At 41.7% G+C, this 16223-nt stretch overlaps 1 protein-coding gene across 2 annotated transcripts in view; it reads right to left on the bottom strand.

Moving 5' to 3' along the window:
• The window catches only part of GRK5 (G protein-coupled receptor kinase 5), a 171603-nt gene that overhangs the window by 30891 nt on the left and 124489 nt on the right, over positions 1 to 16223 (bottom strand). Inside the window, exons 5-6 of one of the 2 annotated variants that reach the window (XM_068399598.1) lie at positions 5672 to 5772; positions 2623 to 2715 (exon numbers count right to left, since the gene is read on the bottom strand). In XM_068399598.1, the coding sequence (XP_068255699.1) occupies positions 2623 to 2715; positions 5672 to 5772 (194 nt within the window). Of the gene's footprint in view, positions 1 to 2622; positions 2720 to 5671; positions 5773 to 16223 lie in introns of those variants that run through there. The other variant, XM_068399599.1, reaches the window with a different exon arrangement.

Genomic DNA, 16223 nt, shown 5'->3' with positions numbered 1-16223 from the left:
TATTTCTGGTTTCTTGACCTTAAACAAAACAGGAAACTGATGTGAAACAAGGAAAGAAACAATCCTGGGAACTGGAGAGGTAGGTTTAGGTCCCGTGTGCATGAGGGAAGAGCAGGAAGCCGGGCTCCAAGCCCTGGGGTACCTGCCTCCTGGGAGACCATCACAGGCCAGAAGGGAGGAAAAGCATCTCTTGCCTTTTGAGGGCCACATTAAGGGTTAAATAAGTCTGTCTTTCTTTCTGAGGGCAGAGTGCTCCCTAACAATCACTAGACACAATCACTATATGCTCTCACAGGATTCCCACAAAATTCTGCTCTACCAAAAGGACTCCAGCCCTACATCTAACTTATACCACATTTGTTACCATCAAAGTTTTATAACGTGACAGAAGAATAACTCTAGATTCAGAGGGATCCAATTTTGTATTCACTGCTCCATCACCGAAGTTTTACAATTACATTAGCAGTCGATAGGAATATTCCGACCAGCTTTGTTTTCCTCTGGCAGGCAGCCAGTCGGCAGAGGGAGCACAATAACGTGGCTGTTCCCACAACAGTGATGATGAGGTTGATGACAATAAGGAATAAATGTTAAAGTGAATTGTTTCATTTATGTTCATTATTGTTTTTAAAAGTGGGGGAAGAAAAATACGCAGAAGGCCAAAACTAGAAGAGGAAAAGAAGCTATTTTCAGGCTTCTGTGAAGATTACTGCAAATGCTGTCGGGGTTAAAAGCAACAATTAGCAGTGATAACTACATGCTCGGCAATGTCCCTGGAATAAATGGACTGTTTGACTCCTCCGTTGGAGCCAGCAGGCTGTCAGAAGGAGCTGTTGATCACTCCATGCTGCTAACATCTCTTTGCTAATCCCCAAAACAGTTCTCCCACCTTCTTAAGCCTTATTGGCACATCCAATAGCTTGTCACGTTTGTTGGGGGAATGGAAAAAAAACAAATCCTCAAAGCATTTGAGAAAATTCCTTATCCCAAATGTGAAAATAGATAGAAAACAGCCTGGCTAGAGATGAATCATCTGATGTTTTTTTAATTGAAATGGAAGAGTAAATGCTGGATTCACTAAAGATGGCATGTGGAGCATGTCTTGGCATGAAAGACGTGCACCGCTTCCCTTCCCTCTTGTGCAGCAGCTTTGTAGCTTTCCAGGGAGAGGAACTGGCACAGCTCCTTTGATCTCCGAGGCATCATGCTGCTACACACCGCTCATGGATCTGGCCTTAACTCATCTGCTGTAATTAATTCCATTTGTGGAAACTGGGGCTTCTCTCAACTCAAGGTCACTGTTACCCAGCAGTGTACGTCTGCGACAGCCCTCACTGACAAGGAGAAGGCAAAGGCCCCTTTCCTTGCAAATTAAGACCCACTACAACTGCCTGGATATTAAATGTGCTCAGAAACGTATAGCCAATAAACATGGTGTGAGGACCTATATGCCATATTTTTGTCTGTTTACAGTGATTTAATAATTGTAATAACTGGTCCAGACAAAAAAAGTTACCATATTCAGCGCATAGCTAAACAGAAAGACAACTGAAAGTGCTGAATGTATTTTAATCATACCTAATGTTCCTCACACCATTAAACAGCCGAACACTTGAGCTTTAGAAGCCAAAACTGGCTCCCTGGTGTTTTGGGGTGGATTTCTGTTTTATTCTTTACTTCCCTAGTGAGCAGCGTCTGTTTCAGTCTTGCTTGGGCATGATGTTTGCAAATGCAAAAGCCAGAGACTGGATATGTGTCTTACATTTAGCATTCTAGATGCACAAGGGTAGGTTATAAAAAAGTGCAATGTGTCCTTCGAGCTGTGCCATGAGTAGCTCGTTGTGACGGGGCCTACAATGACATTGGCCACAGACCAATTCCTAAAACTACAGTTTCTCAGGTTGCAGGAGATTTGGATTCCTCTTTTTTTTTAATAGGCTGTAGGTCTTTTCCTATTCACTTGCCGTGCACAGGCATACTGTGCAAAAAAGGTGCCCAAGCTGCTTGCTGGAGCATGTCACCTTCAGGAGTGCGGTGTCCCTAAGAGAGAAGGGAGCGCCTGGAGACTATTTGTGTGTGTAAGAACATTCATGGAAGATGAAGGAGCTCTATACATATCTGAGAAACCAGTCATGCTCCTTGGATGGTCACAGGTGGAGACTCAGTTCATGGTTAAATTGAGTCTAATGACAACATAACCACGACTCTTCTATATGGCGTCTTCCTGTGGCTAAAGCCATTACCTCTTCTTGAACCTTCTAACAACGAACACTTACAAGCAAATGCTAAAATTAGGAAAGCCTTCCTGGAGCTCTCTGGGAGAGCTTCCCTGGAGTACAGTTCAGGGAAATGGGGAATGAGTCCTGATGGACTTTCTTGAAGGAGAAGAGTGAAAAGAGGGAGAGAATTGCTGCACAGAGAGGGCCATAAATGGCAAACATCAGGATGAGGCACGGTAACACTGTAGAAAGGCCAAACCATCTTTCTCTTGAAGACAAAGGGAGCAAACATGTACCATCATCTCAGCTGTCAGATTTTGACCATATTCTAAAGGCTTTGCATGGAAAGTGAAAATAATCCTTCTGTATTCATTTTTAATTAAAAAAAAATGGTGACACTTACCTTTCCAACCACTTCCACTGGAGAAACCTGTCGAAGTACATGCTGTTTAGGTATTCTTGGAATGGTTCCCCACTGAGGTGGTCAAGGACAGATCTATCTCAGATGAAAAGGATATATAAGTATTTTATAATCCTGAACTTGGAGCAAAAGAGAAACAAAACAAGAGGAGAAAATCCAGACTTCCTCTATGGCAGGATCATTTTACTTCTACTTTATTTTGTACTTTATTTTACTCACTGTTTCAATCTAGGAACAAAGTAATATGTTTGATGGATTTCATAACAGGAGGCCTTATACAAGCTGAATAGTAATATGTACTGGTTATGCTTGCTGAAAATTAACAGGGCATCTCCCACTGGCTTCAATGGACTTTTACAAAGGCTGTTAGTCACTAGACAACAAATAACTTTGCTTCTGTTAGTAAATTAAGACTGGCTTAACACAACACCCTCAGGAACTGAGCTCCTAAACTTTGAGGGTTGTTTACATCTGGATTGAAAATTTCTGGCTGAAGCCCATTTCTGTCAAAGAGGGACCATCAGAGTGTTATTTTGAGAAAAAAATCAATTTCAATTCCTGCTATATAGGAGGAATAACTGTGATTTAAGTCAAAGGGCTTTTTCCTACAACAGCTATGTGCTTTGTAGAGTGAAACAGAGGAAAGAAAGTCCGAACAGGGATGTGAATTTGTTTCTGGATCAAGAAAAGCGTTTTGGGGCTCACGCAGTGGATACAAAGTCTTTTGCATAATCAAAGGAATAAAGGAAGAAAAAGGCTAGTCTGCAAGTGTGAGAAATAAGTACATTGCTTGTGACAGGCAACAAGCAGCCAGAGACCAACAGACATCCCATAAGGAAGGCCAAGGGTTCAGAGCTAAGAAAAGATGGGCTGAGCTGAGCGAGCTGCCTGAGATGAAGGTGGTCATGTTGTTTAACAGGGGGTTGTTGACCTGCTGATTTTGGTTCTTCCTTGCTTACTGGGGCTGCTGCATCCACCTCTGCTGGCAGCATTGGCAGGGACAAAACTTGGGTTTGGATGAAAAATGCCCACAAGAAAGTGGTATTTCTGTCTTGGTGTATACAGACACTTTTGTGTCTGTGTATGTATCTAAGGGTACACAGACAGATTTCTAGATTTTGCTGGAGGAGGAAATCCTCTCTGAAGGACTATTCTGGTTTGAGAATGGATAATCTATGTCTTACCCTGGGTCAGTTCTAGACCTGAGCAAACAATTCACCATGAATAACGTGTCTCCTCAGTTTAGTTCCTCCCTGTTCATGAGCTACTATTCACAAGGTTTTGGAATTTCTCAGCTGTTTGAATCTTTTTTGGTAATAATTCTTGCACCATCATTTTGGAACAGGCTGGTAATTGTACATATGCAGTATTCAGAAGTCAAATTGTTGTTGTCTTCATTAGCTTTGCTTGGACATAGATCATACGGTTTTCCCTAAATGGATCCAAGCTTACAAAATAAAGTAAAAAATAAGTCCGAATGAGCTTTAACAAATGTCTATATTCAAAGCCAAAATTATAGGGGAAATTGGAGGGGGGCAGAAGCAGATGGTCAAAATATTAAAGGTCAAAGCAGAAGTTAGAGTTATACATTTCTCCCGCAGACTGATCTTATCTATGAAGACGTGTCTGAAACTCATCCCCATTCTGCTCGTACAGGACAGCAAGCTTCCTATTTGTACGTATGCCTCCCTTTTTTGGTCTGACTGTGAACTCTTCCAAAATTAACATTATTCAGTACATTTAATAAATACCAACAGCAAGTTTTTAAAACTTCCTTTTGACCCCATTTCAGTCCATGTGAAATGATCAGCATATTTATTAACAAGGTCTCAAACCTGGCTCATTTATCTGTTTCAGTTGAGACGAAGGAATGGCTGTCGGTGAATACGAGCCTGAATTAAGCGGTGTCCAACGCTAGGCTATTCCATTCAGTTAATTAAAAGCTGCATGTATTTTAAAGAACAATAGCTGCCTTTCACCACTTGTTTGCTTTTTAGTTCCCCTCTTTGGCAACAACAAAGTGCATTTTAGAGGGAACTGTCAGCTTTCAAACCGATTTGAGAACTGGAAACAGGCATCAGGGGGGTTTGTGTCGAGCACAGCTCTGCCTTTGTCATTGGGACTGGCACACACAACTGGTGCGAGTTATACGAGCATCTCTACATGTCACCAGGCCAATGCAAGGAAACTGGTTATGCTATAAGAGAAGGCCAGAAATAACCCACATCTCCTACCAACGCAAAGAATAACTGAAAACAGAAAAGGTCAATGAAATGAGTCAAAACAATGAATGACAGTGGAGCAAATTTTACAAATCCCCATTACATCATCCAGGGAAAACAAACCATGCTCAGCCAGAAACCACATGGGCCAGCTTGCGATGATCCCTCCTTTTCATATTTTTATTGGTTTATGATCTACTGGCGTGAACATAATCGGGTCAGCGTGTGCAAATGCAGATTGCATACCTGGAGCTTTAGCGCACAATAGTACAAATCGCCTCGCCGCTACAAAAACTGATAAGCCCTTTCCCAGAGAAAGGATGAAATAATGCACGTTCGTTTGAACGCCACAGACAGACAGAAAGCATTAAAAAAGCTCCATTCTCCTAGTGAAGATTTTCTGGAAAAGCCATGCGGAGCAAGTTTGCACATTCCTCTGTCTAAATGGACTGTATAGCCACTTAATTTTTATTCACTTTGAAACAGAGATGTTTTCTTTGGATACATTATCATTGTAGCTCTTTTCACACAGCATGAAATCCATGGCTGGTTTACTTGGCTAGAACACTCTGTCAAATACCTGAAACACTAAGTGCCTGTGTGTAGTGTATATAATGGCATGGAAATATTTATTATATTTTGTTCAGATGAAATGACTTCACCGCTTGTCAGCAATGCCTCTAGGATTATGAACATGAGCCAAAGACACATGCTTCAGGTTCAAATTGAAATGTCTCTCTTTACCTGACACATTCCTTACAAGCTGCTGACTGCAGCCCTGCGATCTTTGCGTCTCGAGTTATACTTACTTTGTACAGTGAGAGAATAGCTCTTTGCAGGGGCTGTTTTCGAGTTTCTCCTCTGTCTGTTGGATAAGATCTTGACTGACTTCGGGAACACAGGCTGGAGACTGGGGAGAGAAGAGAGGGGCAACATTATCTCTGTGATGAGGTGCAGATTCTCCTTTCTCAATGTGTAAAAGACGCATTCATTATTTATGCCCTGAGCTGCTTCCATTCAATTCCAGCGGTTGTGTAAAAGCAAAGGAGCTTTACGTCAAACAGCAGTAAAATAGGATACCGTGGCAACTCGCTCCACATTCCACTCTATCCTCACATTGCTTTTTTTGCCTTCTCCTGTACCTTCACCTCCTTGCCCAGCCTCATGAATATGCAGGACTCATTCCTTGCCAATTCTTTGAACTGCTCCCTTGCATCCCATGAAAAATGTGCTGGCCTGAACTGTGTAGAGGCCATTCTCTTAAACAAAAGAGGATTTGCCCAGTATTTTCACTTCATTGATGATTCATTGTGCTGTCTAAAAAATCCATCTTCTTTTTCTTTTTTTTACCAGCAAAGGAAAACAAGAGCAGAGCATTGGTATTTATTGATTTATATATAAATAATATAAAAAGATGCTCGCAAAAGTATCTGGACATCTTAATTCATCATTGGAAGGACAAAAATAATTCAGCAGTTTTAAAATAATCATTTCCAAAAAAGCAACTCTGCCAACCAAGCACATAAACTCTTTTCATCCTCTCCTCCCATAGAGATAATGTACATTCAGCCCCTTCAAAAAGCCCTTACCAAAGAGAGGTCTTTTGCAGTATGCCTTGATGGTTAACCAGTTTAGGATCTTTGGGACTGATTATCTATAAAGCCAGTTGTTAGGCAGTCCACATTCCTACTCATTGACAGTACACTGTCATTATATAAAAAAGTGTATATGCATGTGTGTGTGAGTGTGTGTGCTGTGTACACTTATTTATAGACATTTCTCCCATTCACATGAGAGCCCCTTTATATAACCACTTGGATTTGGGTATTTTCAATAAATCCAGCCATAGATGACAAAATCCTCTTTCCTTGCAGAAGCCTGAATGCTCGGTAAGGTTCCCCATCCATGGCCACGACCACCAGATGTGTTGAGTGGGTGGGTCACAGAACATCATCACTCATTCCTGGCCAGATGTTCTCATTAACTCACCCTTAGGTGAGGATGTCTTGGCAAGCACTGAAATGCATTGCAGACAGAGTTCAAAAACACTGGGAATGAGGGCAGAGGAAGGGGCAGAGGTGGAGCCAGAGAAAATCTCCAGCATGGTGAAAGCTGAATTAAGTCTTTTATCTTTTCCTTCCCACTGCTGAAATGTGAATATGATCCTGGTTGTGACATGAAAAAGTAAGTTTGTTCCACTCAAATGTTTTTAAATAGGAACACGGTTTACAGAATTGTCTGTGCATGCTGCGTAGTGCAGCCTCACTATTCAATCGTGACAGACAATCTACAGAACGTGCTGGATATCTTTGACCTCACTGAAATATTTCCTCATTTCCTCCGTATATTCTTCCATTTCCTCAGCAAAAGATATCTAGGGAACATCCACTTTCAATTGCAGACAGAGTATACTGCTAATAATTAACAAGTCTCACAGTTTCTTAAGAGGTAGATGAGCCCCCACGTTATCAGCTAAAAGATGAAGAGACTGAGACAAAGCCAGGTCTTCTCAGCTTGGTTGGCCACTGATTTTGACAGGAACTGAGAACTGTAGAAGTCTCAGTAAATCAGACAACTGACAGAAATTCCTAACTGTAGATGCCCGTGACTAAATCTAAGTCTCAGTTTTAGTTCGAGAGAGTAAGTAGAGGCAAAAGTTGAAGAAGTGAAGGAACTAGGAAAAAACCTCAAAAGTCCTGTTTTCCAGTCTTACAGCTGCTGCATTGAAACTACTGCAAAAAAAAAGGGGGGGAGGGGGCGAAGAAAAAAAAGGCTTTTAAAGGAATATTCAGACAGGAACCAAAGCCTAATGATTAGCAGTATTTCAGTTGATTTGGGCTAGGAACCATATGAATTAATGCCTGTACTTTATACTTTGCATACTCAATGGAGTATGCTACACGAGCTCGTTGGCAACCCAAAGCTTGTACATGGCTGCGTGAGGCCACTGCTCTGAGACCTGGTTATCTTGAACATCTTTCTGATTTGTAGGGTACAGAAGCACCGCTGAATTCCGTAGCCTTTGTACTGCTGTGAATCAGGAGTGTCTTTTCTGATGTGAATGGAGCTGCACTTTAGTAAAGTTAATACTAGGGCCTGTAATTGAAGTTACTACTAATTAAATCTAGGATTTGTTCAACACTTACAGGCCAAAATTGTGATCCAAAAGCTAAGTACTAAACCCCATAATTAAGTATTTAGACCAAGTGACCTGATCCTTACTCACACCAGGCAACTTTTTTTCCCAGTGAGAGGTAAGCTGCCTTTAGGTTAGTGTTGAAGATCATGCACATGATGTATTATTATAGTAATAATTCCATCAAATTTTGTCTGAGATCAAAGTACATTTAAAAAATAAATTATAAGCATCAGCTAAGTCTTTTTCATAACAAAGAAACAAACTTCTTACAGGGAAAGGGGAGAAGAATGAGCGAAAGACACTGTAAGACAATGGGGGAAGTATTTAAAAATTGAACCGTGATTCCTTTCTTCAAGTTTGTGGGAGGTACAGTCACCGCTTGGTTTTTCAAAACCACTCATTGCTGACCTTTGAACCTTTCTTCCTCTGGACAAATTGAGAGCAAGCTAACAAGGTAGGTGAAGACATAAATACACTGACATTCTGTACATGGACTAAAGCCTTACAGTGCAGTGCAAACACTTTAATAGACCACTTCACTTTCTGTAACAAAACCACACTTTTTCACAGACTGATCATTTCCAAAGGTTTTGTAGGACCAGCAAAACATTTTGTGTCATTATGCAGCCCTTCATAGTGTTCAGGGCAGAGCAGCTGCACCACATGTATGGGAGGAGCACACCCAACCCTTTCCAACTCTGCATACAGTTCTAGGGAGCCTTTGTATGATCCTTCCTGACATTTTCCTTGAGATTTCATAGTTCCCACTGCTCCCATTAAATAACCATGACTACCCATTTTCCCTGTTTGAGTACTGTACACACCTACAGCCTTCGAATGTTCAAACAAAGCCAGAAACAATTACAAGCCAAAACCCAACCCACCAACCTACTTTTGCTCCCCTGGAGAACAATTAGGTAGCACAGGTTATGAGTGCAAGAAAGCATTTGGATCCCAAGAGTGAAAGCTTCCAAAGGTAACACTTTGGCCACTTATGGAAGAAAAAGTTGCTTCTTCCCTGGAGAGGTGCAAAAGATTTCTGCAGCCCCGATGAAATGGTTATTAACACCGTTCTCCCACTGCATTATGGGTAATGGCTGTAAAAGCAAATTCAGCTTTTACAGGGAAACAGAGAGACCTTTTTGAACATATTAAATGTCCTGTGGCAGCTAGGAGAGCCGTACACTGTGATTAAGACCATTACATCCGAGTGTGTGACAAAGAATACCCTGCTAACTCTTCAGAAACACCTGCAGAAACCTGTTAAGTTTTCCTGTACTCGAAACAAAGCGCTGGGTAGTTTTAACAAGTACAGTCCTAGATTTTCCTTAATGGCTACCCTGTTTCCTGAAGGCAAAGAAAGTGATTCTTGATCTCACTTATGATAACGTAAATCAGAAATGATGCCAGTCAAGTCAACAGAGTAACACTAGGGTAAAGCTGATGGAACCGAAACCAGATTCATGGCCCAAGTCTTTGACAGTGCAAAAAGTGCTTAAATTGATCCAACAACAAAAATTTCTCTCAGTACGTTGTCCTTTTTGATCAGTTTAACAAAAGTCCTAACAACTTTCACCAGGTTTTAATCAAACTCTCCTGTCTCCTGTATCTTCTCATTTATGGCCAGAAACTGAAAACCTTCTTATAAATATTTTGCTGGCAAAGCAACATCTCAGTTTTATGATGCCCTCTTGTTTAAGAAAAGGATACAGCTAGCAATTGGATTAGTGATTATCTGAGAAACAATAAATGGATATTCAGTTACTTCTGAGTGCCAGTAACACACTCTGAAGAAAAAAATCCCCACTTCTAAATTTTGTTTTTTTCTAATTTAAAAGACAAAAGAGAGCCTCCCAGATGCTCTTCCATTTCAGTAAATGGCACGAAAACAGCTGAGATGCCACACACTTGTTCAAGGTTAGTTGTGTTCGTGTCCACAAAAATTTGGAGATTGCTGTTCCTTCCAAATTAAGCCTCTGGGCCTGCAAGATACTTTGCAAGATATTTTACTGAGAGGTTGAATGCAGCTTCTCCCCCTTCCTCTCTTGTTCACTAGGATGCGACCACTGATAAACAGCACAGTGGCTAGGTTTGAAGCTGGATGCAATATCACCCATAAATACCAGGTTCTTGATGGGAGCCGAGAGCATTGCAAGCCAAATGCAATCATCTGGTCTTTCCTGCCTTAGCATGGTTGTCCCTGGCAGCCTGAATGCCAGGAGACCCACACCACACAGCTCTGTGTGTGCTGCATCTGGTACCGTCCACCTCCTGGCACTCAGCACCTCACTGAAGTACTGAAAAGAAGCAAAAACTGATTCAGATCAGATGAAAGCTTCCAGGCAGTGTAACTCCCCATTATCTGTTATTTTGAATGTCGTGTTGCATCACTATACTTTAAAATGTAAACTTTCCTTTTCTGACAGCTCTGTAAGTTTTGCTACAGGCCACTTCACTCAGCCCTTCAAGACACAGTATTTGTTGACCTTCACCAAACAGGACAGCAAACAAATAAGCCTCCTCACAAAATCATCTCTATACATTTGCCATGGTACTTACAACATTTCTCTGGTGGTGTTTCCCCTGTGACTGTGTGGAGGACACTTGACCTTTTGTGGATCTATCAGCTAATCAAATTCTTTATAAAACAAGCGGAGCATTCAGAAGACCTTCTCTGATAATTTTGCTTTTTCATTAAAACATGGTATTTGTTCTAATTTTCCTTAAGACAGAACTTTCAAATCTTTAAAATGGATGACCTCGGTCAAGATGTAGTGCGCTATAGGTGTTGCCTCAAAGCTAGCAGAGATTTGCAACTTCAATGAGTAAAAGCATTTTCCTGACAACCCAGCAGCTGGGGTTAGCTTTTCTGAAACCGGGGTGGGGTGAGTAGCAGGTGTCTCTGTGTAACCGACTCCAATTATTTCTAATAGCTGTACGGAGCCCAGAGCAGATGCACACACAACACAAACCTGCGTGTGCAGAGTTGGTTTATTGTGTGCAGCTCTGCTGCTTCTGTGGGAAACGTGCCCAAACAACAAAGAGAACCGAGAGGGATGTGCTGAGACTCCAGCTAGAGACACGTATCCTGTTGGGGTCACCACAAAACAGGAAAAAAATGCCAAAGGGAAGCGTTGAGGAACTAGATTTGTTTAGTCTGGAAAAGTAAGAGTGAAACATGATAAAGGTCTTTTAATATAGAAATGTTTTTAATAAAGAGGGCAGGGATCAATTATTCTGCATGTTCTGCTCTACACTGAGGAAATGATGAGAAGGAATCCACTTAATTGGATATGAAGACTTTTTTTCTAATTTTCCACACAGGGAAGCACAAGAACCAGCATATGAATATTGTGGAATCTGTTCTCGGAGGTTTGAAAGACCTCCAAGGGCAGATAGACATCTGTTGATGATCTAAGTGTATTTGATCTCTCCTCAATGCAAGAGGCTCTTGAGCCCTCTCGCAGTCCTTTGTACCAACGATTTTGCAAAACAGTGGACTCTGTAAAACACAGGCACATGGCACGGCCCGAGAATAGATGAGGAAGGGAGTTTGTATGCTGAGTGCTCACCAAAGGAAACCTAGAGCTTTGAGCACAGGAATAAGTATCTTTGCAAATGAACAGTCCTGCTTGAAAGACACTTGTCTCAATCACCATTGTCTCCTACAAAAAAAGAAATAGCTTGCAGAACTCTGAACTTCAGATCAGAAAAAGGGATAGCATTGACTTCGGTCAGACTGACTTTGCAAGAAACGGACCAGGTCCTTAGTCTGGAGGTAATTCTTTATCCTTACACAGTGCCTTTCGTCCAAGAACCTCAAAATATTAAAGCTTTATTGCATGATTAAGTCTTCATGAGCTAGGTGGCAATCTCACAATATTTTACAGAACAGTGAACAGGGAGGTTAAGAGCTGTGTTTTGCAGAAGAGTTGATCATCATCTGCAACTGAAATCAAAGAAGTTGCACTGAGATAAATGAAAGCTAGAGATGCTCAGATTCCTCAATCAGTCTGTTTGTAGCTTGCAATTAGTGAACAAGGAACAGAAACCTAGAAATACAGGCTTTCGTTTTATACCAGCTCTTGCCAGTGGATGTGAATCATCACGGTATCTTAAAGCACGACTGTTCATCACTACAAAAATTATATGAATCAGAAAGGTACCACACACTTTAGAATGAATAGACTTCATGCAAACTTTATCATAAACACAACTGCTTTCCTGGCAAGTTTCAGACTTGCAGCCATGATATTGAAATACAATGAGTTATTTTAAAAGTCACTTGCATAAAACAAATAATGTGCAGCATATGTTATGTCTCAGGTTATGAAAACATTCCACAACAAACTAGCTTAAAACAATTAAAATTGTTTCAGTCAGTGGACAAAAGTTCAAGTCATAACTTTTCTTGAGCTGTCTCCGGTTCCAAGCACTTCTGTCTTAATGATATGTGTATTTTCAGATGTTGACTGCAGCTTTCCACTTATAATCTATTTGCAAATTTCCACACAGATTCGCTAGTAGTAGAGACCTCAAAACTGTGGAAGAAACAGGCTAAAATGAACTTCGGTGTGAGACAGTGCATGACGGGATGAGAAGAGTTCATGCACAAAAACCTGAAATACTGGCTTCATCCAGTTGTTATGTTGCTGCATTTGATTTGTTCTCACACGGCCGTGACCCAAGATCAGCAACAGAGAGCAATCGTTTGTGTCAGGGATGGGAAGTCTGCCACATGCAATGCCATTCCTGCTGGTGCTTTTGCAGAGTCACATCCTTCTCCAGATGTTTGAGGAAGTCTCAGCTGGCAGGGGAGTAGTTACCAGGACAGGTAGCAGTAGTATGACTATCAGTGGTGACTGTCCTCAGTCCTTGGAGACAAACACTCATAAGGAGTCAAAAGGAGGACTGTGGTCAGAGCAATTACTAGCAAAAGGGAGAATAGGTAGATATATGCAAGTCATGCTGGTAGGTGCAAAATCAGGGAAAGACAAGTTTATGTGCTCAGGTAATGTATGTTTTCACAGGGGAAAGGTAATGGAAGGCAAAACAGAGACCATGAAATTGTGCCTCCAAGGCTGACCTGCTACTTGTGGCTAGAGGAACTGGCCTGTGGTATCTCCACTGGGGTCTGCACTGCTGCCCTCAGAGCAGGAACACGCCAGTGCAAGGCACAGCCCAGGCTCTGCTTGCCCCACCACAGAGAGATGTCCAGAGCCACTTTGGGTTACTCTGATGTCCCCCCACCTCTCCGCTTTGGGCAGAGGTAGGCCAATGCCAGCGGAGATTCAGTCTGAGCTACAGCCTGGGAAGTACTGACCACGCAGCTGGTGACTGATGGAGGGGAAGTGTGAAGGGGCTGATGGTGAGAATCCTAGAATTATAGAATCATTAGGTTGGAAAAGATCTTTAAGATCTTCAAGTCCAACCGAGAAATGCAGAGGAAAGCAACGGAGGAGGAGACAGTCTTGGTGGTACTTTGATTTTGGGAAGTCCACGTTAGGCATGTGTTTCAAGCTGGTGAGGGAAAGGTTCCTGGCACTGCCACAGCACACAGTGTCTCCTGGTGCTTTTTGGTGTTATGCACAAAAATGTTGGAACATTCTTTCTTCTTGCCCTGTGTCTGATCTTGTCTGTTTGGTTTTAGCTGTATATGTAGTAAACAGCCAATTCTACACCAGGACCAGCTGCAACGTTTTAAGTAATCAACTTCTGCATTTTCTTTTTATTTTTTTTCCTACCACAAACTCATCTGGGCCTGTATGAGGCAAACCAGTAAAGCACAAGACTTCATAATTCCAGGATATTTGCTTTGAGATGACAGATGTAGGAATTGGCAGTGAAGTGGATGGGGAGCATGGAGAGCAGCTGTGTTATTAGTAGCAATTTCTCTATTACGACAGCATGTAGACATTACACCTGAGAATGGGGGCCTGTAATGCCAGGCACTACATACATACACGTGTCATGAGAGCTAAAACTTCCAAAGCAAACCAATCACACTAGCCCTGGGAGTGGGAATGGGGGCCAAAGACATGAAATACCTCACCCAGGATTACAGAGTGAGTCAATGACAGAGAAAAAAAATAGAACCCGATCCTGTTCTCTGAATCAAATGGTATTTTCAACACTGAGGTCAGGATCACTTGCGAGTAGCTAAACAAAGCAAATCAGCAGTGCCTATCAGCTGTGGGGCTTGTTTTATAGATGCCAGCTGATCTGGAGTCATGATGAATCTGTTTTCCCTCATATTCTACAAAACTATCAAAACACTTGTTGACACACAGAAAAATGACTGAAGACAACAGAGCCCTCAGCAAACAGCTGAACATGTTCTTCTGCCTGGAGGGGTTGTACTAGTCCGTCACAAAAGGCAACGCTAACCACTTCAGTTCATGAACTCATTTACTGCAGTAGATCTGATGCAGCTTCAGGCCGACTTGCTTGCTCCAGACTCGCTGGGCTGCCTCTTGGGCTCAGCAAGCCCACTGGTAAGAAAAGGATAAGTTTCTTCTCTGGGTTTCCAGCATCCTTCTGCTTTGGTGCTGGGGTACAAGTTGCAGTCTTGAACTATGCCTGTCCTTGGAGAAACTCAGCAACCACTGAGGTTTCCTTCCTGACAAGTGCATAGAAAGTATATGAAGCATTTTTCATGGCTCTCCTGTTAATCAGCAACAGAATCTGCTATCTAGCTATACCTTGTTTTTCCTGTTCTCTGTAGACCTTTTTGTAGCTGCTATCACTGAAAGCAAAATGTTCCTTTCTAGAAACCACATTTCTGTTCCTGATGGTGGCAAACAAGCAACTGCCATGCAAATGCTATGAGTCAAAACGTTTCCTACATAAAGATCTTCAATTCAAAATGTGGTTTCCTTGGAATGTTAAATAACTTCATTCAGAGAAATTTGGGGGTGTAAACACACCACGAGTTTCAGAGCAACAAAGGAAGAGAAAAGCTTGCCTGCATCAAGGAGGAAAAATTTCTTCCTGGCTCCTATAGGTGACCAGAGGAAATCTTAAACACTCAAAGCCCCACAGAACATAATTTTGAAGTAACAAATTGTCCCATGAGATTTAGTTGTTTCATCAGCTTCTTTTGCAAGCCCAGTGAATCAGCTGCAGACTTCATACTCTTCAATTAAACAGAAACACTCACTGCAATCCCAGCCAGTTATGGGGTTTTTGGTACATCTCAGTTTAAGAACCTAAACTGGTCACCATGGAAGATATGCTTTTGACTTCAATTAGTGAGAAACTGGGCCTCACAAGAACTGCTTGGCAAGATATTTTTCAGCATCTTTAAACCCTAGTCCTCCCCCATCCATACTTTTTAAACAATTCTTTGGAAACCTGCTTATAGAAGTTTCTTTAGCAAAGAAACAAATTTTTCCTCATTTCTGTAGGCACATAGGTTTATTGGTGTAGGGGTGCTCATAAACTAGCCAGCTGAAATTATTTTATATAAACTTGCTTTAAAGTGGGGGAAGGGAAAGTATGTTTTACTTGCTGTTGCCTTTTTTCTGCTTTAAAAGCCTTTTGCACACAGATTAAAGGACGCAAACACAAATGAAATAACAAGTACCAGTAGCTGTCAGCAGGATGAGGAGGGTAGCTTAAGAAACAGAATAGAAGAGAAGGCTAATACTAACCAGGATTTTCTAGCTACCCAAAAGTTAGGCTACTTGCACAGTCCTTGGAAGCGTCATGTAACCTCTTTTGTTAGCAACCCAACCAAGCCACTACTATCGTGCATTACTACAAGCAGCCAGATGTTTGACAAAGCATTTTGGGAAAAGAACGGTATTCTCACCATTAGTAGCAACAAAGATGAGGGCACAATTTCGAACGCTTCTGTTCTCAGAAAGTTTTTTTTCTCTCGTCACGTGTGCTTAATAGGTTTGGATAGCATCCAGCACCCAGCCTCTTATCAGAACCTTTCTACCTTTTAACGTCTTCCTGCACTGATGGATAGCCTAAACATTAGCAAGCAACCTTATGTTGCAACAGTCATAGCTTGGCTTCCTCTGGTAAACCAAATGTCATTTGTTCCATTAAAAAAAATCCCTAAATCTATAAACACTCATTTACAACCTCAATGTTATTGAATGGCTTTCTTGCAGGAAAACAAACAGATCCCTGCTTGAATTCACTCCTCTGAGACGTAAGCCTGTAAATACGAGTAACCCTTCCTTTGCAAGCAATCCTCGCGCTGAAGCCCA

The sequence above is a fragment of the Nyctibius grandis genome, chromosome 4 (assembly GCF_013368605.1).
Source record: "Nyctibius grandis isolate bNycGra1 chromosome 4, bNycGra1.pri, whole genome shotgun sequence".
Classification (NCBI taxonomy): domain Eukaryota; kingdom Metazoa; phylum Chordata; class Aves; order Nyctibiiformes; family Nyctibiidae; genus Nyctibius; species Nyctibius grandis.
Note: the sequence above shows the minus strand (reverse complement) of the source record. Positions and strands in the feature narration are given on the sequence as shown.